General features: G+C 39.6%; 1 protein-coding gene across 1 annotated transcript in view; it reads left to right on the plus strand.

Moving 5' to 3' along the window:
* The window catches only part of gabra6b (gamma-aminobutyric acid type A receptor subunit alpha6b), a 76,688-nt gene that overhangs the window by 18,044 nt on the left and 31,565 nt on the right, over window positions 1–27,079 (plus strand). The window contains exon 9 of the mRNA XM_062048718.1: window positions 6,189–6,466. Within this exon, the coding sequence (XP_061904702.1) occupies window positions 6,189–6,466 (278 nt within the window). The remainder of the gene's footprint in view (window positions 1–6,188; window positions 6,467–27,079) is intronic.

The raw sequence follows: 27,079 nt of genomic DNA on the forward strand, positions 1-27,079 counted from the left end.
GTAGACTTGAAGCTATATAACATGAACAAAGTACATTAAGGCCAACTGTATATTATGGACTGCATCGTCAACATCCACACTAAAAGCTTAAAGTCCCTTGAGCAAAAGTCTCCCAGACTTAATTGAGTGTATTCTAATTTGTACCTTGAGTTTTTTTTCCTCTTACAAAAGCCCATAAACGCCTCAAGCATTTCATTTCTGTCCCTTCTTTATAACATCAGCCCCCTCTGTCGCCCCCTCATTTCCTTTCTTTCTCCTGCCTCTCACTGCTACCCTGGCAGCCCCTTCTTCCATCCCCGTCAGCGTGCTTAAGCTTTAGACAGTCAGCATTGCTCATCAGAAGCGGGTGTACTTGTTTTTTTTGTTTTTTTTAAGGTTTCCTAACCAAAAGGGACATTATTATGTCACATTGGGTCCCTTCTAATTTCCTGTGCTACTAATGAAATGGGCACAGCCCGAATTTGGGGAAAGCCGAGGCAGCAGTTTCTTATTACTTTTTTGTCCTGCCGACTGTCATGATGAAACTCAATTAGGAATCTCATTTGCTAACAGTTCCCAAAAAGGGATGTTCAAAGTCAGCATTCTATTTGTCCAACCGAGAATACTCCTACCGCTACTGCTGTTATAAATAAATAATATGAATACATAATTTGAAAAAGACTTACAGTGGAACGTCGATTTACGAATGCCTCTTTTTGTGACTTTTTCAATTTACGTACGTTTAAATCAGGGGTCCCCAAACTTTTTGACTCCGGGGCCGCATTTGGGTAAAACAATTTGGCTGGGGGCTGCGCTATATATATATATATATATATATATATATATATATATATATATATATATATATATATATATATATATATATATATATATTATATATATATATATATATATATATTATATGTAAATGTGTGTGTGTGCGTGTGTGCATATATGTATATGTATATGTAAATGTGTGTGTATATATGTCTATGTATATGTATATGTCCATGTATATATATGTATATGTGTATATATGTATATATATATGTATATGTGTATATATGTATATGTGTCTATATTTGTGTATATATATATATATATATATATATATATATATATATATATATATATATATATATATAAATATATATGTATTCATACATATATATTCCTCGCGCACTAATTGACTTAAAGAGCGCACTTGTTGCATGTCACGTTATCGATAGTAAAATGCATTTTTAGACAATATGATTTGCCTGAGTGGCTAGGAGACGGTAGAAAAAGGACTAGTAAGCACAAATTAAAAAAAAAAAAAAAATAATACAAAAAAAATAAATAAAAGAAATACATTTTTTTTTTTTTTTTTTTTTTTTTAATTTTTTACTTGGGATTTCCTGCGGGCCGGATTTTGGACGCTGGGGGGCCGTATCCGACACGCGGGCCGTAGTTTGGGGACCCCTGGTTTAAATCGTGCCAAATATGCCTTTGTGTGTCGGCGTAGGAATGCTCCATTGATTTATTCATTCATTCATTCATTTATTTTGCATGCCGCTTGAAGCCATCAGTGGCTGCCATTTTGATGACATCACTTCCTGTACAGAAGGCCGCGACCATTTCGAAGAGCTTCGACGGCGAGCGGCACTTTTAACTTGCTTATTTCCACAAATGCCGTAACTTGCGTTGGTCAGACTTTGTGTGATAAAGAACACTTTGAATGTGTCCAAACTTAATTGTAATGACAATGAAAATAATGCCAAAGCGAACCTTTATGACAGCAAAGGAGAAGGCACTACCCGGACATAAGCCGATTAAAAATCACACTGCTCGTCTTTCACTCTGAAACTCCCAGAGTGTTCAACATTGCCACATAATTCGCAGACACAAGGAAAATTATTTTCATTTTTCTGTTTTTAATTGTGGCAACATGGTGGTTAACGTTTTGGAGCTCACCAATGAGACTTTTGTTTGCGTGTCCATCTTGAGATTTAAGCTTGCTGTAACGTTGTTGTGTTGTTTGCATAAAAAATAGATTGTTGAGCTATTACCCCCTTGTTATGTTGATATATATATATATATATATATATATATATATATATATATATATATATATATATATATATATATATATATATATATATATATATATATATATATATATATATATATATACCGTATTTTTCGGATTATAAGTCGCTCCGGAGTATACGTCGCACCGGCCAAAATGCATAATAAAGAAGGAAAAAAACATTTATACGTCGCACTCGAGTATAAGTCGCATTTTTGGGGGGAAATTTATTTGATAAAATCCAACACCAAGAATAGACATTTGAAAGGCAATTTAAAATAAATAAAGAATAGTGAACAACAGGCTGAATAAGTGTATGCCATATGACGCACAAATCACCAACTCAGAACGTGCCTGGTATGTTAACGTAACATATTATGGTAAGAGTCATTCAAATAAGTATAACATATGGAACATGCTATACGTTTACCAAAAAATCTGTCACTCCTGATCGCTAAATCCGATGAAATCTTCTTCCTCGTTGTCGCTCCTGGTATGTGCCACTTCCTTTCTTTCTGCTGCTCGATCGCCGTTTTCTGATGCATATTTCACTACGTCCAGCTTGTAATCTGCAGTATATGATTTCCTTTTCGGTGCCATTTTTGTTCAGCCCTTCTCAGTTTTTATAAGTTACCGCCAATGTTGAAATGAGCCATTTTAATAGCTACGGACATACCGTAGTAGCAGTTAGCATCCCATGACCCACAATGCACTTCTGCCATGACCAGCCCCCGCCGAATTCTTATTGTTTGACGTATGTGTGACGATTGCTGACATTTGCATCGTCTCTTACGCGAATGAGATAAAAAATATTATTTGATGTTTTACGGTAATGTGTTAATAATTTCACACATAAGTCGCTCTGGAGTATATGTCGCACCCCGGGCCAAACTATGAAAAAAACTGCGATTTATAATCCGAAAAATACGGTATATATACGCAATTTAACCCACACGCCACTCTTATTATTGTCATTCAATTTTGAACTTTGCAGTACAGATAAGAACAACATTTACCGTAATTTCCGGACTATAAGCCGCTACTTTTTCCCCTCGTTCTGGTCCCTGCGGCTTATACAAGGGTGCGGCTTATTTACGGCCTGTTCTTCTCCGACACCGACGAAGACGATTTCGGTGGTTTTAGTACGCAGGAGGAAGACGATGACACAATGATTAAAGACTGACTTTTCATATACCGGTAGGCTGGTTATTTTGATAACGTACAGGCGAGCACTTTGTATTACTTTGCACCGTTATATTATTTGTACTCTGCACGAATGCTGTTCGCCATGTCAAAGATGTGAAAGTTTGATTGAATGATTGAAAGATTTATTGTTAATACATGGGACGCTTTGCGTTCCCAAACAGTCATCTCTGTCCCGACAATCCCCTCCGTGGTAGCAGGAACCCCTATATACTACGGTAATTACACATCAAAACCCTGCGGCTTATAGTTGGGTGCGGCTTATATATGGAGCAATCTGTATTTTCCCCTAAATTTAGCTGGTGCGGCTTATAGTCAGGTGCGGCTTATAGTCCGGAAATTGCGGTAATTTCATTAGATCGTTGTAGTGCAGGATAAAAGAGCAGCATCAAGTATTTACATAAAGAATTAATTTGCAAATATTATATAGTGGACTTTGCATTCAGTTGCATAGAAAATGTTTTGGGGAAAGAATTGCATATTTTATGTTTTTTTCAGAAAAACAGGGTTTTTCTTTTTGCTACTAACTTAATACATACATCAGATTTTTACTGCTAAATGTGTATATATAATTCATACACACATACACCTTGGCCCCCCCGACACATTTTTTCTCTCAATGTGCCCCCCCCGAGTCAAAATATTTGCCCAGCTCTGTTTTTTACGGTGATCACTGACATTTAGTGGTGGTGCGGCTCGTCACCTGGAGTTTTGCTCGCAACCTAAAGCATAACAGTTAGCCGAGAGACAGCTCGTATGCCCAAAACTTGTATCCCTAAGATAACATTTATGTGTAATTTCCATTACATTGCTTACATTTTGTAAAAAAAATCAATATAATAATAATGGCATCAAGTGTAGATAGTAACCAGAACAGGGAAAAACATGGCTACCCATGCGTAACCTGACTCTTGCCAGATCCTTGTAGTTCGCTGAGCTCCACACAAGGATCTGGGCACGAGGGCAATGCAAACTCCTTCAAGACAGCAACAAATAATGAACCAATCAGGATCGCTGGGCGGGATTTCATAGATGTGACGTAGCGCCGAAGCGACTGTTTGATTCAAACAACAATGGCGGCTGTTCACAATGAAGCCTTTTATTTGCATATTTTCTTTGCACAAACAACATCGATTGTCTACTGACATTGCTGCGTTGTTTCAGTAAAAGTTCTCCAACTTTTCGCTCTATCGCTATCCAATATGTTGGCTGTTGTGTTTTGGATTTCCAATCAGCGTCACAGGTTGATTTGGATGTGAGTGGTTGAAGTGGCACGTCATTCAAAATAACGTACAAGTGGTTTATCCAATCACATACAATCATTTTTTTACAAGGCCCCGCCTTCTGAAATACATCTCCTTTTGAGAAGTCCCAGATCCTTGTGTGGAGCTCAGCGAACTACAAGGATCTGGCGAGAGTCAGGTTAACCCATGCCTACAATATGACTTATTCCTGACCTACTCCAAGTAAAATATTACATGTGCACATTTTGTAAAAGCCCTAAGGTTTTTTTTTTTGGTTTTTTTTGGCAGCTAAAGTTAGCTTTAATTTATTCACTGATGGCTGTTCGCTACAGGAAATCTATCGAGCCACCACGGCAACTTGTCTACGCGACATAGGAAATGCACTCCCTTAGCTAGTGCCTTAAGCTAGCGTGGTTAATCAGCAGGTCAAAAGTTTTTTTTGGCTTTATTTTTGTTTTAAAGTCAAATAGACCCATTTTAATTATTTTTACAATAATTAATGTTGGTTTTCGCAGCTTGCCGTAGTTCGAGTAACTCTGATTGATTGATCAAAATAACTAATGTCAGAGTCAGACCAAGCCATCGATCTACTGGGCCTACATTTAACCAACCACAGAAGACACCACACAATTTAAACCAATCAGAAACAACGTAAGGCGGGTTTTGGCGTCTCTCGTTCACGCACTTAAGCTGTGCGTTGTTTCTGATTGGTTTAAATTGCGTGGGGTCTGCCATGTTTGGTTAGGTTGTAGGCACACCTCAGATACGCACGCGCAGATTGTATTACACGCTCACAAATCAGGATGCGCACGCTCAAGTCGTATACGGCGGAAGTCTCGCAAAAGTCACAGCTGATTGAGGGTTCTTTCTGATTAGGGACAGACAGACAATTTAAAACACACGTACGCAAATCTGAATGCACACACTCGGATTGATACACATCCAGCCAGTCCATTTTCTACCACTTGTCCCTCTCTGGGTCGCGGGGGGTGCTGGACCCTATCCCAGCTGCATTTGGGCAGAAGTAGGGCTACACCCAATTGTATGCAATAAAATGAACTACTTTAAATATTGTGTTGATATTGTTGAACTGTCAATAGAATACAATTTACAGTTAATCCATATAATTGATATCGGTATCGGCCAAACTCACTTATGGATGATCGGTATTGGAATCAGCAGCATTAAGACCCTGATCGTTAACAGCCCTACTTATCATGTATGTTATCAAAGCTGCCAACTGCCAATTAAATTAAATCTAATTTAATATAATTGTATTTAATTAGATTCAATTCAATTCTTTGAATTGAATTTGATTATTTTTTGGGGAGGAAAAAATGTTTAAGTAAATAATAAAGTAAACAGCCTTCATGCAAAAATAAATGTTTTTTTTTATCTTTCAAATGCCAAAATTTCACTATCCATCTCTATTCTGCAGATAATTTAGCTTGTGTTATTGTGGTGCCAATTTGGCCACTGCATGGCTGATTGTGTCATGGACAGATTAGCTACCCCTGAAGTGACATTCTGGCACTCCACACTTAGCTCAAATGCCACCTGTCTTGACATTATGGTGATTCAATGAAACACAAATATAGTCACTGGAAAAAAAACAAAAAAACCTTATGTGCACCTAATTACATCAATCTGGTTACCGTGGTAACATGACAACAGCAGCATTTTCCTGTATGCAGGTATCACCACCGTGTTGACCATGACCACGCTCAGTATCAGCGCTCGCCACTCCCTCCCCAAAGTCTCCTACGCCACCGCCATGGACTGGTTCATCGCCGTTTGCTTCGCCTTCGTCTTCTCCGCCCTCATCGAGTTTGCGGCAGTCAACTACTTCTCCACGCTGCAAGCCAACCGGGAGCTGCGGAAGGCGGCGGCCATGAAGGCGGCCGCTCAAGAGGCCGCAGCTGCAGCTGCCACCCCAGCTGCCGCCGCAGGAAGTGATGGAGAGGTCTCCTTGGTAAGTGTCTTACTCACCGAAATTAGCGTGTGTCAATGTCCAATCAAACAGACAAATGTACAAATGTCAAGTGAAATGACATTAGAAAAGACAGTAGTCCTTTAACAGATTTATTTCATACATTATATTTTATATTTTACTCTGCCAATGGTGTTTGCTTAGATCGCCGTTTGTGTTAGTTAGCTAATTAATCAGCAGGATTACGCAAAAGCTTCACAGTTGAATTTTTCTATGGATTCTTTCTGCTCTGGGTGTGGTCATGACAGGCTTATTTTTGGAACTTTAAGTTACGTTTTTGTTAAAAAAAATGGTGAAAATGAGCAAAATTGTCTGAGGGCACTTGACCCTCAAGATAGTGCATGATATGCTGCGCCCTATAAAGTGGGTATAGTATGGTATGGTATCCAAAACTGTGAAATATATTTTTTACAGGGAAACAAAAGGTCAATTTCGTGTCGCTAAGCATCAACAAAAGCCAGACAAGAGCCAGATGTCTGTCAAATTATTTTGCTTGCCACAAGATTAGGGGTTAGTGCATGTACCTCACAATACGAAGGTCCTGAGTAGTCCTGGGTTCAATCCCGGGCTCGGGATCTTTCTGTGTGGAGTTTGCATGTTCTTCCCGTGACTGCGTGGGTTCCCTCCAGGTACTCCGGCTTCCTCCCACCTCCAAAGACATGCACCTGGGGATAGGTTGATTGGCAACACTAAATTGGCCCTAGTGTGTGAATGTGAGTGTGAATATTGTCTGTCTATCTGTGTTGGCCCTGTGATGAGGTGGCGACTTGTCCAGGGTGTACCCCGCCTTCCGCCCGAATGCATCTGAGATAGGCTCCAGCACCCTCCGCGACCCCAAAAGGGACAAGCGGTAGAAAATGGATGGATGCCACAAAATTACTACAATAGTCAAGACAGTATATGATATGCTGCTTGGTGGAATGTCTCCAAAACCGTAAAGTACATTTTTACAAGAAACAAAAGTTGTTGTTTTTTCAGCTAGACGTCGACAGAAAATGTGCCAGATGTCTGTCAAACAGTTTTGCTTGACACAAGTGTACTTTACTGACGCTGGAATAGTCAAGACAGTGCATGATATGCTGCTTGTTCGAGTGTTTCCAAAACTGTAAAATACAATTTACAGGAAACGCTTTTGTTTAGCTAAACGTCGACAGAAAATTAGCCAGATGTCTGTCAAACTATTTTGCTTGCCACAAGAGTACTTTAATGACGCTGGAGTAGTCAAGACAGTGCATGATATGCTGATTGCTCGAATGTCTCCCAAAACCGTAAAATATTTTTTTACGGGAAACAAAAGGGGACCTTTGTTTAGCTGAGCATCAACTAAAGACAAGCCAAATGTCTGTCAAACGGTTTTGATTGCCACAGGATTTCTTAAATGGCTCCAGAAGAGTCAAGATAGTGCATGATATGTTAGATCTACTATGGACTGGACTTTCACAATATTATGTCAGACCCACTCGACGTCCATTGCATCTGGTTTCCCCTAGAGGGGGGGGGTTTCTCATAGTCATTCACATCGACGTCCCATTGGGGTTGTGAGTTTTTCCTTGCCCTTATGTGGGCTCTGTACCGTGGATGTCGTTGTGGCTTGTGCAGCCCTTTGAGACACTTGTGATTTAGGGCTATATAAATAAACATTGATTGATTGATTGATTGATGATATGTTGCTTGCTGGAATATTTATAAAACCCTAAAATACTCTGTAACGGGGAAAAAAGGTGTTTAGCTGAGCATCAACAGAAGACGGACCAAATGTTTGTCAAACTGTTTACGAGGTAGGAGGATTACTTTAATGACGCTGAAATAGTCAAGATAGTGCAGTGTTTCCCACACATTCATGTATTTGTGGCGGCCCGCCACGAAAGAATTACGTCCGCCACAAATTAAAAAAAATAAAAAAATTACAAAAAATTAAGTTGTTTTTTTTTGTTGTCCTGTCCAGCTTCTCAGGCAAATCATATAGTTGATGTAGATGCCCATATAGGCTGTTCAGATTTACTTTACGAAAGAGAAGTGTAGGATACTTCTCTTGTTGCCTTATTTGTATTTGACCACTACTGTTTTCTGTTTATTTGTTACTGACTGTGGCAGGACGCCTCTGCCTCTGTTTCACTTTATGTTGCTAATATGGTTGTAGTGGTAGGCTAAAGTTAAATTATTTAGTATGCACTAATTAAAGGGGCAGAGCTTTAAGAGACATTTTAGCTTTTATATTTTATAAGATATATTTTGTGTAAGAACCACAATTAATAAATATATTTCAGTGAATAACTTATTGTTCAAATCTGTATATAAGTATGTACATAAAGTGTTGTAATTATATTGTAAAATGGATGGATGGATGGATGGATGGATGGATGGACGGACGTTTAAAACAAAACTGTTATTATTAATTAGTAAGTATACATTTTTTGAGCCTTTTTAGAGAAAATCATATCATTGTAGTAAATTATGCAAATGACTTGATGATGTCATGGTGACCACGCCCATAGCCACGCCCCCACCGCCACAGGTATCTTGGCAGTTTATGGGAAACACTGCAGTGCATGATTTGCTGCTTGCTTTTATTACACCAGATATTTTTTTTGGGGGGGGGAGCAAGAGGTGGCTGTTGTTTTGCCAAAAAAAACTATTTGTTAGCCAGGAAGAAAGATGTCAAATTAAGTTGCTTTGACATACATGTCATGGTGTTCTGTCACTTAATTCACTATTTTTGGAGGTGAAAAGAATGAATTATATGAAGATGTGCAGATAAGAAGGATATATTGGGCAGATTTCAATTGATGGGTTTGTGGTCAAGCACACTTAATTGTTCCGTTTGTCATAGGAATACATTGTTAGCATGTTTAACCCTCCTAAAAAAGAAACACAAAATGTTTTTTGTTTAGCTGCGTGCCAACACACATTTGTGTCACTCACTTCGCATTTGTTTGGTCATGACAGGCTTTTTTTTAAAGGAAAATCACAATTTGTAATAGTTTTTCCAGAAATGTACTGTTTGAGAGATTTGGAGCAGTAATGGCTGAGGTTGCTGGGCTGATGTCTTATGGTAAAATCAATGTTAGTGTACATTGGTATGGTTCCAAATGTTGCAGGAGGAGGGGAGAACGGGGTCGCTTGTCACACAGGCCAGTTGTCACACTCACTGCATCTCGCTTAGCTGCGGTTTACTGTACACCTTTCCAAAACTACGATCGGAGCTCTCCTACGTAGTCTTCCCTAGAGTAAGATGGCTGAACTTGAAGTGAGAGGACTTTTTCAGTTTTTCATGCAAAATTGTAATATTAGGCTTTTCAGAATTTGTCTTCTAGGCATTAAAATTTAATTGTGTTTGTTATCATCTAGCTAACTAGTTGTTACTAGGTTGTTTGGCTTGATGCTAGCAAAACATTCCAGTTGGGGTTGGTTCTCACGTATACATTGCCACATACAGTCGTGGTCAAAAGTTTACATACACTTGTAAAGAACATAATGTCACGACTGTCTTGAGTTTCTAATAATTTCTACAACTCTTATTTTTCTGTGATAGAGTGATTGGAGCACATACTTGTTGATCACAAAAAAATTCATGAAGTTTGGTTCTTTTATGAATTTATTATGGGTCTACTGAAAATGTGACCAAATCTGCTGGGTCAAAAGTATACATACAGCAATGTTAATATTTGGTTACATGTCCCTTGGCAAGTTTCACTGCAATAAGGCGCTTTTGGTAGCCATCCACAAGCTTCTGGCAAGCATTTGGTTGAATGTTTGACCACTCCTCTTGACAAAATTGGTGCAGTTCAGCTAAATGTGTTGGTTTTCTGACATTAACTTGTTTCTTCAGCATTGTCCACATGTTTAAGTCAGGACTTTGGGAAGGCCATTCTAAAACCTTAATTGTAGCCTGATTTGGCCATTCCTTTACCACTTTTGACGTGTTTTTGGGGTCATTGTCCTGTTGGAACACCCATCTGCGCCCAAGACCCAACCTTCAGGCTGATGATTTTAGGTTGTCCTGAAGCATTTGGAGGTAATCTTCCTTTTTTATTGTCCCATTTACTCTCTGTAAAGCACCAGTTCCATTGACAGTAAAACAGGCCCAGAGCATAATACTACCACCACCATGCTTGACGGGAGGAATGGTGTTCCTTGAATTAAAGGCCTCTCCTTTTCTCCTCCAAACATATTGCTGGGTATTGTGGCCCAACAGCTCAATTTGTGTTTCATCTGACATCACATGGCCAAAGATAAGACCTTCTGGAGTAAAGTTCTGTGGTCAGATAAGTGTATGCAAACTTTTGATCGCGACTGTATATATTCATACCTATCACATCTACAGTAGGCGGGATTTAAGGTGTGTTTTCTGTTCCTGTTATTTACTCACTTTTTGTTAAGATAGATTAAGTGATCTATTTGTCAACACACTTATACTTCTTCTGAAACACAAGTTTTCTCCATTAAAATAACATGACAACCAAATCCCGTGATTGGGTTAGTTTTCACCATGTGTCACAGTGTCTGTGATAATTTATTCCCTCTTCGTTACAATGGTTCGGTAATGAGATGGATGCACATTTTAAGATGTCAAAGATGTTTTGATGTTTTTTAGCGCTTCCACATCAAGTCTACTGACAGATATAAGTTAGAACTATACGCTTTGTATTTGAAATGGCAACAGCGGAGGATACATGTGCATGTACAAGCCAGTCTGCCACACAACGAGAGGATGGATAATTATCGGACTACAATGGCGGACCCCGAAAAGCTTTTTAGGTAACCCTCTACCACAGAGGTCACCAACGTTTTTGAGCCAAAGATCCCTCAAAATAGCCACCCTTTGCTCTAATTACTGCTTTGCACACTCACTGTAAAAAAAAAAGTTGAGAAAACGCAAATTTTCAAGGCAACATGATGCAACAAGATTTTTGCGTTTTCTCAACTTTTGACTACTGCTGGCCAGACACTGTTTTGGTAGTTAAACATAGTGAAACCTTATTTCTGAGTCTGACTGACTTGAAAACTATAATTAGTCCAACAATTGCAAATCGTATTTCACTATTTAGCAGTAGTCAAAAGTTGAGAAAACGCAAAAATCTTGTTGCCTTGAAAATGTGCGTTTTCTCAACTTTCTTTTTTTTAACAGTGCTCTTGGCATTCTCTCAATGAGCTTCAAGAGGTAGTCACCTGAAATGGTATTCATTCACAGGTGTGCCTTATCTGGGTTAATTAGTGGAATTTTTTTGCTTTATCAATAGGGTTGGGACCATCAGTTGTGTTGTGAATGAAAATGTGTGTCCAAACTATATCTATATACATATACATATATACGTATATTTTTTTGCGCATGTTTTTTTATTTTTTCTGTAACGTTCCTTGGGCCAATGACAAAGGAGTCACGGACCATTTTGGCCACCCCAGCTGTAGAAGGTAACTGTTAATGGCCACTATAGTCTTAATTATGTACTATAATTGTTCATCCTATGGTCACATAAGGCACACGAGTCACATGACTGTCTTATGTCAGCGCGGGAAGTTGTAATACCCGCTGTTCACCTGGTGGGTTTTTCCTGTGTGATACAGAGGGGATAAGCGGGGAAGTCTTGTTTTAACATATATTACTGCCTTTACATATGTCTTCGTTTACTTTTGTATGTATAAATCAACACAAAAATCCGTACTTTGGAGCAATGTTCACGGGCTCTAGTATTTGGTTTGTTAGCCTCTTGTCGCAGGCAAGTGATGATGGTTGTGGTTGAGGGAAGAGTTGTTTGATGTTGGATGCTATAAAATGTCCAATTTGTTGCGAAAGTCAGCTTTAATGCATTGTTGCAGCTCGATGATTTTTGTGCACCTCATTCTATGCGCGTTTGTGAGACGAGCGGGTGAAGTGTGCGGCTGTGCTCGGGGGGATGTGGCCGTGGTGTCTTGAGCTGCGGGATGAGAGGCTGAAGAGAGAGAGGAGAGACGTGCGGTAGTGTTCAGGGGTTTGCTGTTGTTGTATTGATCACACTATAGGTTGGGGGTGTCAGTGATGTAATTTCAATAAATATTTATTATTATAATATTGTCGTGATAGACAGGTACGGTACCAAAGATCGACTGGTCGATCGCAAACGACGGGTTGGCGACCCCTGGTCTACCATATATTGAGATATTCGCCGACGTCACATATTGGAAAAAAGTCACAAGTTCTGCAAATTCCAAACGGTTCGTTTGGAGGAGATAAGTAGAAAGGCAAGATTGTTTAATAAATATCTCCGCCAATGCTTCCAACTTTACAGGATTTATGTAGATCCCAAATACACAAAAACAGGTACCAATTGGTAAAAAAGGTTATTTTGCATAGCAGGTCCTCTTTAATTCGCTCTTTCTGGTTGTGAAAGGTTGATTTTCAGAAAATCTAGATACATTTTGTCCAAAAAATGTTATGAACTGTCTTGGGCGTTCTTGGCTGAGTGCACTTGTCTAATGTCACAGTAGATACATGTGTGGACATACTTTGCTATTATTCAATTTAGGGCTGCAACTAACTACTAATTTGATAATCGATTAATCTGTTGATTATTACTTCGATTAATCCATTAATAATCGGATAAAAGAGACAAACTACATTTCTATCCTTTCCAGTATTTTATTGAAAAAAACCAGCATACTGGCACCATACTTATTTTGATTATTGTTTCTCAGCTGTTTGTAAATGTTGCAGTTTATAAATAAAGGTTTATTAAAACAAATAAAATAAAAAAATAAAAAATATACAACAATACAAAATAAAAGGAGCCTCTGCGCATGCGTATAGCATAGATCCAACGAATCGATGACTAAATTAATCGCAGACTATTTTTATAATCGATTTTAATCAATTGAATGGATTAGTTGTTAAAGTTAAAGTTAAAGTTAAGTTAAAGTACCAATGATTGTCACACACACACTAGGTGTGGTGAAATTTGTCCTCTGCATTTGACCCATCCCCTTGTTCACCCCCTGGGAGGTGAGGGGAGCAGTGGGCAGCAGCGGTGCCGCGCCCGGGAATCATTTTGGTGATTTAACCAACAATTCCAACCCTTGATGCTGAGTGCCAAGCAGGGAGGTAATGGGTCCCATTTTTTTTATAGTCTTTGGTATGACTCGGCCGGGGTTTGTTGCAGCTCTAATTCAATTTGGAGAACACTGAAATAGTCAAGACAGTGCATTAGTCGGGAAACTGGTAGAAAAGGTTTTTAATGGCTTGTTTTTCTGATTCTGTCATCCGCTTCTTCTGCTTCTCACTAATTTATCATAGTTCCGGTGGTTGGAGAGCAGGATTGTGTCGGTCTCTGGCTGCGAGTCTGGACAAAAAAAACACTCCAAACAGCAGTGGAAATGCTCATAACTCAAATAATGCCCCCAATTTAAAGCATAAAAAAAAAGCTGAGAAAAAGCTTCCATCTTAAAGTACTTGTAAATTAAGGTACTCGTAAGTTGAGGTACCACTCAGTAGTGTCCTGCGGTGTCAAAAAGAACACTGTATGCATACTTTTGACCCAGCAGATTTGGTCACATTTTCAGTAGACCCATAATAAATTGATAACAGTTTTTTGTGACCAACAAGTATGTGCTCCAATCACTATCACAAACAAATCAGAGTTTTAGAAATTATTGGAAACTCAAGACAGCCATGACATTATGTTCTTTACAACTGTATGTAAAGTTTTGACCACAGGTGTAGGTAAGCCAGTGTGGCTGGGCCTTGTGTACGTTGGTAAACCTCACTCCCTGACAACCTTAAGAGGCTTTTAGCTCGGTAGCTAGCATGCTCATCTCTCATGTCGGACGACCCATGTTCGATTCCCGGGCGGAACAGAAAAAGCAGGGACTGAACCAGGTGGGTTACAGTGGTGCCGTGACCCGGATGAGAGTGTGGTTTCTGGGGGTGAGAGTAACAGAGGCTAGCCAGTGTGGCTGGACCATGTGTATGTGGTAAACCTCACTCTCTGACAACTTCAAGAGCAGTGCTAGCTATCGGGTTGATAGCTCGGGCTTTTAGCTCGGTTGCAAGCACGCTCGTCTCTCATGCCGGACGACCCGTGTTCGAGTCCCTAACAAAACTGAAAAAGCAGGGACTGAACCAGGTGGGTTATATATAGATAGGCAGTTCTTTGATAGCACTTAAATAGTCCAGACAGAGTATGATATGCTGTTGGTACATTTTCTCAAAAGCTCCTTTTTGACACTCGGTAGATTGTGCAGGCAGAAATACTAAATGTTTGGGCCCCACAGTCTTCCACTTCATTCATAAGAAATTCATGACAGCCTTGCTGGAGTCTCACACATCCCTGCATCCCCTCCACCAACAACAAGCAACTTGAGCTCTACTTGTTTCTCTTCTAATTCGATCGGTTACTGCTTATACTGCCCGTACTCGGCACGCGTGCGCTTAAACGCTCCACTTTATCCGCGCTGGAGTGAGCGTCCACGTATAATCTGCTGCTCACGGACCCTCAACCACATATACACTCTCGCATGTATATGCACACGCTGGGGCATAATCTGGAGTATTATGCATCCCGCATCCATAGGACACGCTCATCCATTTCTAAAGTGACTTATCTATGCATCTAGCCTGAGTATCCATCCTCTTCTCCCATCCTCCCCGCCTGCCCTGTTACTGTGTGATAACCACAGAGAGTGACAGCCAGTAGTCGCCCCTGTGATGCTGCTGCTGCAGATTATGTAACGGCCATAGATTAAGGGAATATCTAGTGGATTCGGGGAGGGGGAGGGAGGGTACACTGGAAGAGCTGGTCCGGGCCAAGATGCATATGTACTGTATGTGCGGGGGGCGGGAGGGAGGGGGTTTGTTTTTGTGTTGTGTGCGTAAGAGAGTTGCACTGAAAAGAGCTGAGTAGGCGGGGAACGCTTCATAGAAAATGACTGCTTTCACCAAAATATGTAGGAGGGAGGTGAGAAGAAAAGGGAGGGAAAAAATATCGTGCGACCGAGAGTAGAAATAGTCGTCATGCAGTCACGATTCTGCAAAGAGACTGGTTATTTTTTTAAACAAGAGTCCATTCATCCATCTATTTTCTACCGCTTGTCCCTTACACAGTATACTGTACATATTTAAGGGTAGGAGTGTGCCTTTTTAACTTGTATGATAATGCATGTGTAAGGTGGTTTACTCTAGGGAAGAGTTAGAATTATTTATGATGTTGGAAAAATTATATGTGACCGACTATGGACAAAAACCAAAAAGTATTTTTCCATCCATCCATCCATTTTCTTCCGCTTATCCGAGGTCGGGTCGCGGGGGCAGCAGCCTAAGCATGGAAGCCCAGACTTCCCTCTCCCCAGCCACTTCGTCCAGCTCCTCCCGGGGGATCCCGAGGCGTTCCCAGGCCAGCCGGGAGAGATAGTCTTCCCAAAGTGTCCTGGGTCTTCCCCATGGCCTCCTACCGGTCGGACATGCCCGAAACACCTCCCTAGGGAGGCGTTCGGGTGGCATCCTGACCAGATGCCCGAACCACCTCATCTGGCTCCTCTCGATGTGGAGGAGCAGCGGCTTTACTTTGCGCTCCCCCGGATGACAGAGCTTCTCACCCTATCTCTAAGGGAGAGCCCCGCCACCCGGCGGAAGAAACTTCGCTTCACACTCAGCTGCTAACCGATCCAGTGAGAGCTGAAGATCCTGGCCAGATGAAGCCATCAGGACCACATCATCTGCAAAAAGCAGAGACCTAATCCTGCAGCCACCAAACCAGATCCCCTCAACGCCCTGACTGCGCCTAGAAATTCTGTCCATAAAAGTTATGAACAGAATCGGTGACAAAGGGCAGCCTTGGCGGAGTCCAACTCTCACTGGAAACGTGTCCGACTTACTGCCGGCAATGCGGACCAAGCTCTGACACTGATCATACAGGGAGCGGACCGCCACAATCAGACAGTCCGATACCCCATACTCTCTGAGCACCCCCCACAGGACTTCCCGAGGGACACGGTCGAATGCCTTCTCCAAGTCCACAAAACACATGTAGACTGGTTGGGCAAACTCCCATGCACCCTCAAGGACCCTGCCGAGAGTATAGAGCTGGTCCACAGTTCCACGACCAGGACGAAAACCACACTGTTCCTCCTGAAACCGAGGTTCGACTATCCGGCGTAGCCTCCTCTCCATTACACCCGAATAGACCTTACCGGGAAGGCTGAGGAGTGTGATCCCACGATAGTTGGAACACACCCTCCGGTTCCCCTTCTTAAAGAGAGGAACCACCATCCCGGTCTGCCAATCCAGAGGTACCGCCCCCGATGTCCACGCGATGCTGCAGAGTCTTGTCAACCAAGACAGCCCCACAGCATCCAGAGCCTTGCCACCGAGGAGCTTTTTAACTACCTCAGCAACCTCAGCCCTGTGGTGGCCTATATACAGTATATATATATATATATATATATATATATATATATATATATATATATATATATATATATATATATATATATATATATATATATATATATATATATATATATTACATATATATATATATATTCAGTATATCAGTATATATTATATACTGTATATATAATATGTAAATATTACATATATGTTATATTTTATATTGCTACTATGGTACATTTTTAGTCTACTTTATACCTTTTGTTTTTGCCCTCTTGTTGCGCCATTGTGTGCATTATCCTTTCCATCCTTATCCTTTCCATCCTTTGTAACTGAGCTACCGTGTGGAACAATTTCCCTTGTGCATCAATACAGTTTGTCTAAGTCTAAGTATTTAGAGCCGGCTAACCACAGTTTGAGAATCACTGGTCTACGTAACATGTAATGGTGTTTCTTTGGTCGAAATTGTGCATAGATTTTGTTCTACAGACCATCATCAAGCTACTTTTTGACTGTCACTTCAGAATGCGCTGTATTGTGGGCGGTCTTAGTTATGTGCATATGTCCTCCTGCAGGCCAAGGCCCCTTCGACTACGTCTACACCCCGTCAGCCAGATTGTAGTTTTTTGCGTTTCCATATCTAGTCTACTCACAGATACAAGTTAGAACTATACGAAGATTTTAGCATGTACGAGCCAGTCTGCCCCACAACATGATAGAGAAAAATAAGTAACTTTTTGACTACACCTTTGAGTTACAACTGGACAAAATGGCAGACTCACGCAAAGCTCTTCTGAGAAACTTTGCCCATATATGGAAATATCCGCTGACATAACGAAGGCAAAATATGTTGGTTGAATCGAAGCGACTCGTTTTGGAAACCTTTATTTTGTTAGCGCAGTCAGACAGAGTTTGCCGCACCGCACTATTATTGTGAAGGTGGGAAGTGTGCTGTGCTATTGTCCTGAGCTCGATCAGTAGAGGTGACTTGAGGCTGTAAAAAAAAGAGAGCCTTTCAAGTTACGACTGCTGTTTGTACATTGATCCTACATTGATGATGTTCCCAAGAACACAAGCAGATAAGATGTCTTGTGGGTGTATCTAATTGTTCTAGTTAGCTTTAGCTTCATAGTTTAGTCGCTGTTTCAAAGTGGCCGTGTCACAGTGGCTGTCTCAACATTGTTTAGTTCAGGGTGTGTTTTGCGGATAAATGAGCGGGCCCGGACACATTACTTTCCCAAACAAATGTTTCTTTTCCTCACAATGACAACATTGCACTTACATGTTTGTCAATTTCCCTGATATTATTATGCAATTATCAGCAGATTCCGACTTGTTGGCCAATTTTGTGACTTAGTCTGAGGTTACGACAACACAGAAATTATATGCCTTACTTCTTTTATTGATTTCAGTGTTTATTGATTAGGCATTAACGCGCTATGTAAAATAGAAAGTAGCAATGGTGAAAGCTCAAACTTTTAGACTTTTACAAGTTCCGGAATTTGCATGCACGTTCATCGTTTATTTTCGGATTATTATATTTTCATGATCTTGAAAAGCCATAATGAAATCTAAGTCAAAATTTGATTAATTGTCCAGCCCTATTTTGCAATTATAAGGCCCCTTTAATACTAATGAGCTGTGCTTGTCTATGGCAGTGTGCCCCTCCAAAACAATGTGTTATGTGCTTTATCCACTTTTACACATTCACTTTTCCAACAAAATAGATATCATAAAACAATGTAACATTAAGGGCAGGAGGACACAAACATTAGCAACAGTAGCATAGCTGTGTTAGCTACAATGCTAACATTATACAGTCACATTATAATAGGAACGACATGCTCGGTTAGCTTATTCACAGAAAAATTAAAACATAATACAAAACACAAAACCAGTGAAGTTGGCGCATTGTGTAAATTGTAAATAAAAACAGAATACAATGATTTGCAAATCCTTTTCAATCTATAATCAATTGAATACACTGCAAAGACAAGATACTTAACGTTCAAACTGGTACACTTTATGTTCTGCAATTATTAGCTCATTTGGAATTTGATGCCTGAAACATGTTTAAAAAAAGATGACACAAATGGCAAAAAAAAGACTGAGAAAGTGGAGGAATGCTCCTCAAACACTTATTTGGAACATCCCACAGGTGAACTGGCTAATTGGAAACAGGTGGGTGCCATGATTGGGTATGAAAGCAGCTTCCATTAAATGCTCAGTCATTCACAGACAAAGATGGGGCGAGGGTCACCACTTTGTGAACAAATGCATGATCAAATTGTCGACCTGTTTAAGAACAACATTTCTCAACGGGCTATTGCAAAGAATTTAAGGATTTCACCATCTACGGTCCGTAATATCATCAAATGGTTCAGAGAATCTGGAGAAATCACTGCACGTAAGCGGCAAGGCCGAAAACCAACATTGAATGCCTGTGACCTTCGATCCCTCAGGCGGTACTGCATCAAAAACCGACATCAGTGTGTAAAGGATATCACCACATGTGCTGAGGAACACTTCAGAAAACCACAGTCAGTAACTACAGTTTGTCGCTACATCTGTAAGTGCAAGTTAAAACTCTCCTATGCAAAGTGAAAGCCATTTTTTAAACAAAACCCAGAAACGCCGCCAGCTTAGCTGTGCCCGAGCTCATCTAAGATGGACTGATGCAAAGTGGAAAAGTGTTCTGTGGTCTGACGAGTCCACATTTCAAATTGTTTTTGGAAACTGTGGATGTCGTGTCCTACGGAACAAAGAGGGAAAAAAAAACATCCAGACTGTTATAGGCGCAAAAGTTGAAAAGCCAGCATGTGTGATGGTATGGGGGTGCATTAGTGCCCAAGGCATGGGTAACTTACACATCTGTGAAGGCGCCATAGATGCTGAAAGGTACATACAGGTTTTGGAGCAACATATGTTGCCATCCAAGCAACGCCTTTTTTAATGGATGCCCCTGCTTATTTCAGCAAGCCACATTCTGCATGTGCTACAACAGCGTGGCTTCATAGTAAAAGAGTGCGGGTACTAGACTGGCCTGCATGTAGTCCAGACCTGTCTCCCATGAAGATATGAAGCGTCAAATACGACAACGGAGACCCCGGACTGTTGAACAACTTAAGCTGTACATCAAGCAAGAATGGGAAATAATTCCACCTGAAAAGCTTCAAAAATGGGTCTCCTCGGTTCCCAAACGTTTACTGAGTGTTGTTAAAAGGAAAGGCCATGTAATGCAGTGGTAAAAATGCCCTTGTGCCAACTTTTTTGCAATGTGTTGCTGCCTTTAAATTCTAAGGTAATGATTATTTGCAACAAAAAAAAAGTTTCTCAGTTCTAACATTAAACATATTGTCTTTGCAGTCTGTTCAATTGAATATAAGTTGAAAAAGATTTGCAAATCATTGTATTCTGTTTTTATTTACGAATTACCCAACGTGCCAACTGCACAGGTTTAGGGTTTTGTAAATACACTTCTCGCGTCTGTCGCTGCCTGATGGCTTGTTGGCTCTGAGTATTCTTTCAAAATGTATAATGCTGGCTCTTTTTTGGGGTGTTGAGGGTTAGTATTATGTCCATGAAGAAGGAAGTTTTTTTCTTCTCAAGGTTTTTAAAAAAGACATCTGTTCTCTCAAAATTAGAGAAAAAAATACAGAGGATAAAGATAACTTTTCCTCATATTTCCTACTCATACACAAGCTGTTGGATGTGTTTTGCTGATAAAACTTCAATAATTAGAGAGGCATAGCTTCCAACATTTGGTGTTGCAATCCATTAGATCCCCTGACAACTTGCCCATATGGGCAATAAAGTTTACTGTTTACTGTTTGACTTTAGCATAATTTTATGCTATATATATATATATATATATATATATATATATATATATATATATATATATATATATATATATATATATATATATATAGCATAAAATTATGCTAAAGTCGAAGGATATGAACTTTTAATGCACCCATATTGTGGGACTTTAAGAATTCAATTTATGCATATTTTATGAATACACAATTTGATGTTATAAAAACTAACTGGACAGATCCGTTTACATTTTTAAAAACATGATGAAATACAAAAATAACCTCAGGATACAGTTTATAACTCTATTTTAAGGACCATTCAAACTGTTGTGGGTGTCATATTTTCTGAAAGTTAAGAGCCAGGGGGCCAATCTGTGTTGGCCCTGCGATGACAATGTTTTTATTTAATCAAATAAAACAGTGGTGTCAAACTTGTGTTCATTAAAGGGGGCCACATCGCAGTTATGGCTGCCTTCAGACGGGTAACTGTGTAACTGTGAGTAATATATGAATATAAATGTATGAGAATGATTTTATTATAATAGTCTATTTGCATTTGATCATTATCTATTTTGTACTTGCTCAGTAGACTAGCAGCTCAGTTGCCAGAATGTTATCATATAATTTTTAACATATTACTGTAAATGGAAAAAAAGGATACCACTGTTTTTTTACAGTAAAATTCTGGTGACACAGCAGACAGATTTGTATCATACAATCTGTGGTTGTTGTTGTTTTTTCTGTGTATTACTGTAAATAGAAAACGGTACTGTTTTTTCACGGTACAATTCTGGCGACTGAACAGCCAGAATTTTATCAATATGTGGTTGTAATTGTTGTTTTTGCGGTGCTTTATTAGAAAGAGAAAAACGGTTCCACTGTTTTTTCACTATACAATTCTGCCGACCGAGCAGCCACATTTTTGTTTGTTTTTTTACAATTTTATGGATACCTGCTTAGAAATCATAAGTAGATCAGATATTTATTCTTGTTTTACCAAAAACCTTTGTATTGTACGATAATATAATATTTGTTACATTAGTAGGAAATCACAAAATTAATACTTCATTATCAGTGTGGCTTAGATGGTGGAGCGGCAGTGCCAGCAACATGAGGGCTCCATGTTTGATTCCAGTTTCCACCATTCTAGTCATGGCCGTTGTGTCCTTGGGCAAGACACTTCACGCCCTGTGCCGCTCACACTGGTGTATGAATGTGAATGAATGTTTGGTGGTGGTCGGAGGCAGCCTTGCTCCCGTCAGCCTACCCCCAGGGCAGCCGTGGCTTCAAATGTAGCTTACCACTACCAAGTGGGAATGTGGAGTGAATAAATTATTGGTTCGCAGTTCTCTGTGGAGTGCTTTATGTGTCTAGAACAACGCTATATAAATCTAATCCATTATCATTATTATTACAGATTACAACTACTTTCCAACATAGATTGATACAAATGTAAACAGCATTACATTATAAACATGAACAACATTGTTGTTACAGATTCATAAATAAGTCAGGCAGATATTTCAGTACAGGATTTTTCGGAGTATAAGTCGCTCCGGAGTATACGTCGCACCGGCTAAAAATGCATAATAAAGACGGAAAAAAACATATAAGTCGCACTGGAGTATAAGTCACATTTTTTGGGGAAATGTAATTGATAAAAACCCAACACCAAGAATAGACATTTGAAAGGCAATTTAAAATAAATAAAGAATAGTGAACAACAGGCTGAATAAGTGTACGTTATATGACGCATAAATAACCAACTGAGAACGTGCCTGGTATGTTAACGTAACATATTATGGTCAAGAGTCATTCAAATAACTATAACATATAGAACATGCTATACGTTTACCAAACAATCTGTCACTCCTAATCGCTAAATCCGATGAAATCTTATACGTCTAGTCTCTTACGTGAATGAGCTAAATAATATTATTTGATATTTTACGGTAATATGTTAATAATTTCACACATAAGTCGCTCCTGAGTATAAGTCGCACCCCCCGCCAAACTATTAAAAAAACTGCGACTTATAGTCCGAAAAATACAGTAATTATTTTATTCTAAGAAAAAAATGTTTGTAATGCAGATAACATTATATTTGTGACTTAATTTGGATAATATGGAACACAATTATATGTATTTTCTTTCAATCAAAATGAAAAGAACAAATACATTTAGTAGGTAAAGATAAACACTTCATAGACGCATATTATTTCCAGGCTTTAGCGGGCCACATAAAATGGTGTGGTGGGCCAGATCTGTAACCTGACTTTCTCCAGATCCTTGTAGTTCGCTGAGCTCCACACAAGGATCTGGGACTTCTCAATAGAAGATGTATTTCAGAAGGCGGGGCCTTGTAGAAAATCATTGTATGTGATTGGATAAACCACTTGTCTGTTATCTTGGATGACGTGCTACTTCAACCACTCGCATCCAAATCAACCCGTGACGCTGATGAGAGCGACGCTGGGAAATCCAAAACAGAACAGCCGACATATTGGATAACGACAGAGCAAAAAGTTAGAGAACTTTTACTTAAACAACGCAGCAATGTCAGTGGACGATCGATGTCGTTTGTGCAAAGAGAATATGCGAATAAAAGGCTTCATTGGGAACAGCCGCCATTGTTGTTTGAATCAAACAGTCGCTTGAAATCCCGCCTGGTTCATTATTTTTTGCTATCTTGAAGGAGTTTGCATTGCCCTCGAGCCCAGATCCTTGTGTGGAGCTCAGCGAACTACAAGGATCTGGCGAGAGTCAGGTTACCAGATTTGGCCTTGGGCCTTAAGTTTGACACCTGTGAAATAGCTAATGTATAGCAAAAAAGTTATATTTTTACGATAGTTTTAGATCCTTTATGTGCTGTTTTTAAGAACCAACTAAAAAAAAAAAAAAAAAACAGTCATAGATCTTTATGACATGTGCGTTCTGTTTTAAGGACCTCCAGGGAATAATTCCCTGAATTTGTAAACAGTAACAAAACATGACAATAGAAGCTGTCTCGCGGGACGCAGTCAGAGCTGGCCTCGGCATTTTGAAATTGGCTCCAATTCTGTAAAGCAAAACAATAAAATCACCAAACAATACATCGCTAAATTTTTATACCGACCACCTCCAGCAAAGTACAGTAGTAGGTGTACCTAATAGAGTGACCAGTTTGATGAAAGTGATTAACGCTGCCCTCGGGTGATGTATCTCCATACATACAGTACATAAAATACCTTCAACAAGCGTGTCTACACCCACTCGCCCGCCCACAGACATGACCCTCCACGCACCCACTCCCAAACCACACATATTGGCAATGTGAAGCTATTCTAACCTTATTTGACACACTGCGCCTACACACACACACACACACACACATTTACATATCGATTCCAACTCTCCCTACACACACACACACACAGCCAAACGATATATTCACATGTCTCATAGTAAGTGACCATCTGTGCCATGTCAAAGTGTGTGTGTGTAGAAATGTAGAGCAGAGGATAAAGAGGAGCACATCCCTCTGGGATTTGACCAGGAAGAAGCCAAGCAAGCTAGTGTGTCATTATCAGAAAAAAGCTTTTGTTGCCGTATATAGCACACACACGGGCACACACACCATGTGGTAAAACTGATGAACAGACATGCATTTTGGGAACCTACTAGTAGCACCCAAAAATAAACCTCTGTCCTGAAATAGCAACTAAGCTAAGAACAAAGCTTCAATGCAATAGTGGAAAGTATTCATGTTTTTCCTTAGGGGTTTATTTCTAAAGACTTGTTTTAACTGTTCCTTTATGTACTACACACTAATGAAGCCTGCAGAAAAGTACAATATAGTTCCCTTGATCACATTACATCACTTATATTTCTTTTTTTCTGCTCTCTATTTTTAACATAGTATAGTATTCTACTACTACTAGAGTTACACAAGTACCACTGATAGTCACACACACACTAGGTGTGGTGAAATTACCCTCTGTATTTGACCTATCCCCTTGTTCCACCCCCTGGGAGGTGAGGGGAGCAGTGAGCATCAGCGGTGGCTGCGCTCGGGAATCATTTAGTTGATATAACCCCCAATTCTAACCCTTGATGCTGAGTGCCAAGCAGGGAGGTAATGGGTCCCATTTTTATAGTCTTTGGTATGACTCGGCCGGGGTTTGAACTCACGACCTATCAATCTCAGGGCGGACACTCTAACCACTAGGCCACTGAGCAGCTACTAGTATGAATAATATTTTTATGTCAAATAAATTGGTAAAAAAACAGTGTCTAACATTTATTAATACTGTAGTAATACATTTCAGGAAAAAAATGGTAATACTTGACTAAACCATTACCATTTTATTACCAAGTATTGATATGTATTTACCATTATTAGTACTACTACTACTACTACTGTATTAGTATTATTGAATACACAATAATTATATGTTTCCGTCACTCTTGCAGTCGCTCAAAATGACCACAATAAATAACAAAAATAAGAAAATAGGGTATTTACAAGTTTCAACAAATTAAATTGAAGACTTTTTGAAGTCCATAATTATTTAAATTTTAAACAGGCTTTTGTAACCTAACTAGCTAAACTATGCTGTAACATTCAACTTGTTGTGATTGATCAATTCTGACCTGGCTGCACATGTACTTTAGTTCAATTCTGTAGTCAATAGTGCCTTTACAAATCGAAACAACACGTCCAGATTGAAGTTTATGCATTTGTTTTGATTAAGCTGCTTTACCTATTCAACCCAGGTGTAAACTAAGGGCCTGGTTTACCAAAGGTTTCCGATCTACTAAACGTGTGCAAAGTGGATTGCGTCTGTTAAGTGAGCAGAATAAGGCGTGAAATCCAAAAAGTGGTTTCGATATAGATGGCCTGCGCGACTGCTTCTAAAATGCCCATAACAAGTGGTAACTGTTTCCTGCTTGTTTGAAAACATAGCAAAATGCCGCAGTAAATGTGCTGTAAAAGATTGTGTCTCCGTGGTAATGCCCAGTATAGTACACACAAAATCCTCATTTAAATAAGGCAGTCTGCACCACTTTACAATTGCACACACAGTCTTAGTAAGTTGCACACAACACGCATACTAACAACAGTACACGCTATGTTATAGATTGTGGTATTTAGATTTGTGTAAATCAGGATCTAAGGGTATTAAGAGACAAGAAACGGACACATACAAAAAGTAAGCTATTTTTTTTTCAATGTGTCACATTTTTAAAAGCTTCAGACTAGGGCTGGGCGATATGGCCTTTTTTTAATATCTCAATATTTTTAGGACATATCACGATACACGATATTTCGCTTTAGCCTTGAATGAACACTTGATGCATATAATCACACCAGTATGATGATTCTATGTGTCTACATTAAAACATTCTTGTTCATACTGCATTAATATATGCTCATTTTAAACTTTCATGCAGAGAGGGAAATCACAACTAAGTGCAATTGACCAAAACTGTATTTATTAAACAGTTATTAAGCAGTAGCACAAACATTCATGTCATTTCCAAAACAGAAAGTGCAAGATTGTCGGAGACATTTTTAAAACAAGCTATTAGTGCACTTTTCTGCATGATGTCACTAAGATGACAAATCAAAACGACACTAAATTAAAGTGCACGTTTTGTACAGAACACCACTACAATAGTTTAAAACAAATAAAGTGCACTTCTGTGCATGATGTCACACAAGATATTTCAATAACTGTCAAATAAAAATGAGCTGCATAATAGGAAATCAAATTGTGTACGTCCTTCGCTATGTGGTAGGTTCCGGCGGACGTTATCTCCTTATGTCGTGGACTATTTTTTTTCATACGGTGTTGATGTGGAAATGGTTGCCTCGGCATTTTGTTGGTGTGGCACCAAACGGAGATGTTGACATGCGGAGTAAGGACTCTTCATTCTCTAGCTGGTGACTTTTCAAATGATGCTACATATTAGCAGTAATGCTATTTTTTGTAGCAACGCTTTCGCCCCACACTTGACAAATTACGATTGTCTGTTCGACATACTCCCATTTGAAGCCAAACCACCGCCAGACGATGGACCCCGTGCTGTTTTTCTTAGGAAATAATTCTTCCTTCATTTTTTACCAGATGCGCACCTTCTTTCTCTCGTATTACCACTCGCACCACAGCTAACGTTACCCATGCTGCTACCTCTCTGCTCAACGAAGGCGTATACGTATGTGACGTATGTAAGCAGGTGCGCTTGTTTAAGTCTCTGAGAAGGAGAGACTAGAAAGAGTGAGAAAAGCCTGTAGTGTAATGCCTGCAGCTAAAAGCAGCTGCGAGAGAACGTAAACTCGAATATCACGATATAGTCATTTTCTATATCGCACAGAGACAAACCCGCGATATATCGAGTATATCGATACATCGCCCAGCCCTACTTCAGACCTATTTA

The sequence above is a fragment of the Entelurus aequoreus genome, linkage group LG05 (genome assembly GCF_033978785.1).
Source record: "Entelurus aequoreus isolate RoL-2023_Sb linkage group LG05, RoL_Eaeq_v1.1, whole genome shotgun sequence".
NCBI classification, from domain to species: Eukaryota; Metazoa; Chordata; class Actinopteri; order Syngnathiformes; family Syngnathidae; genus Entelurus; species Entelurus aequoreus.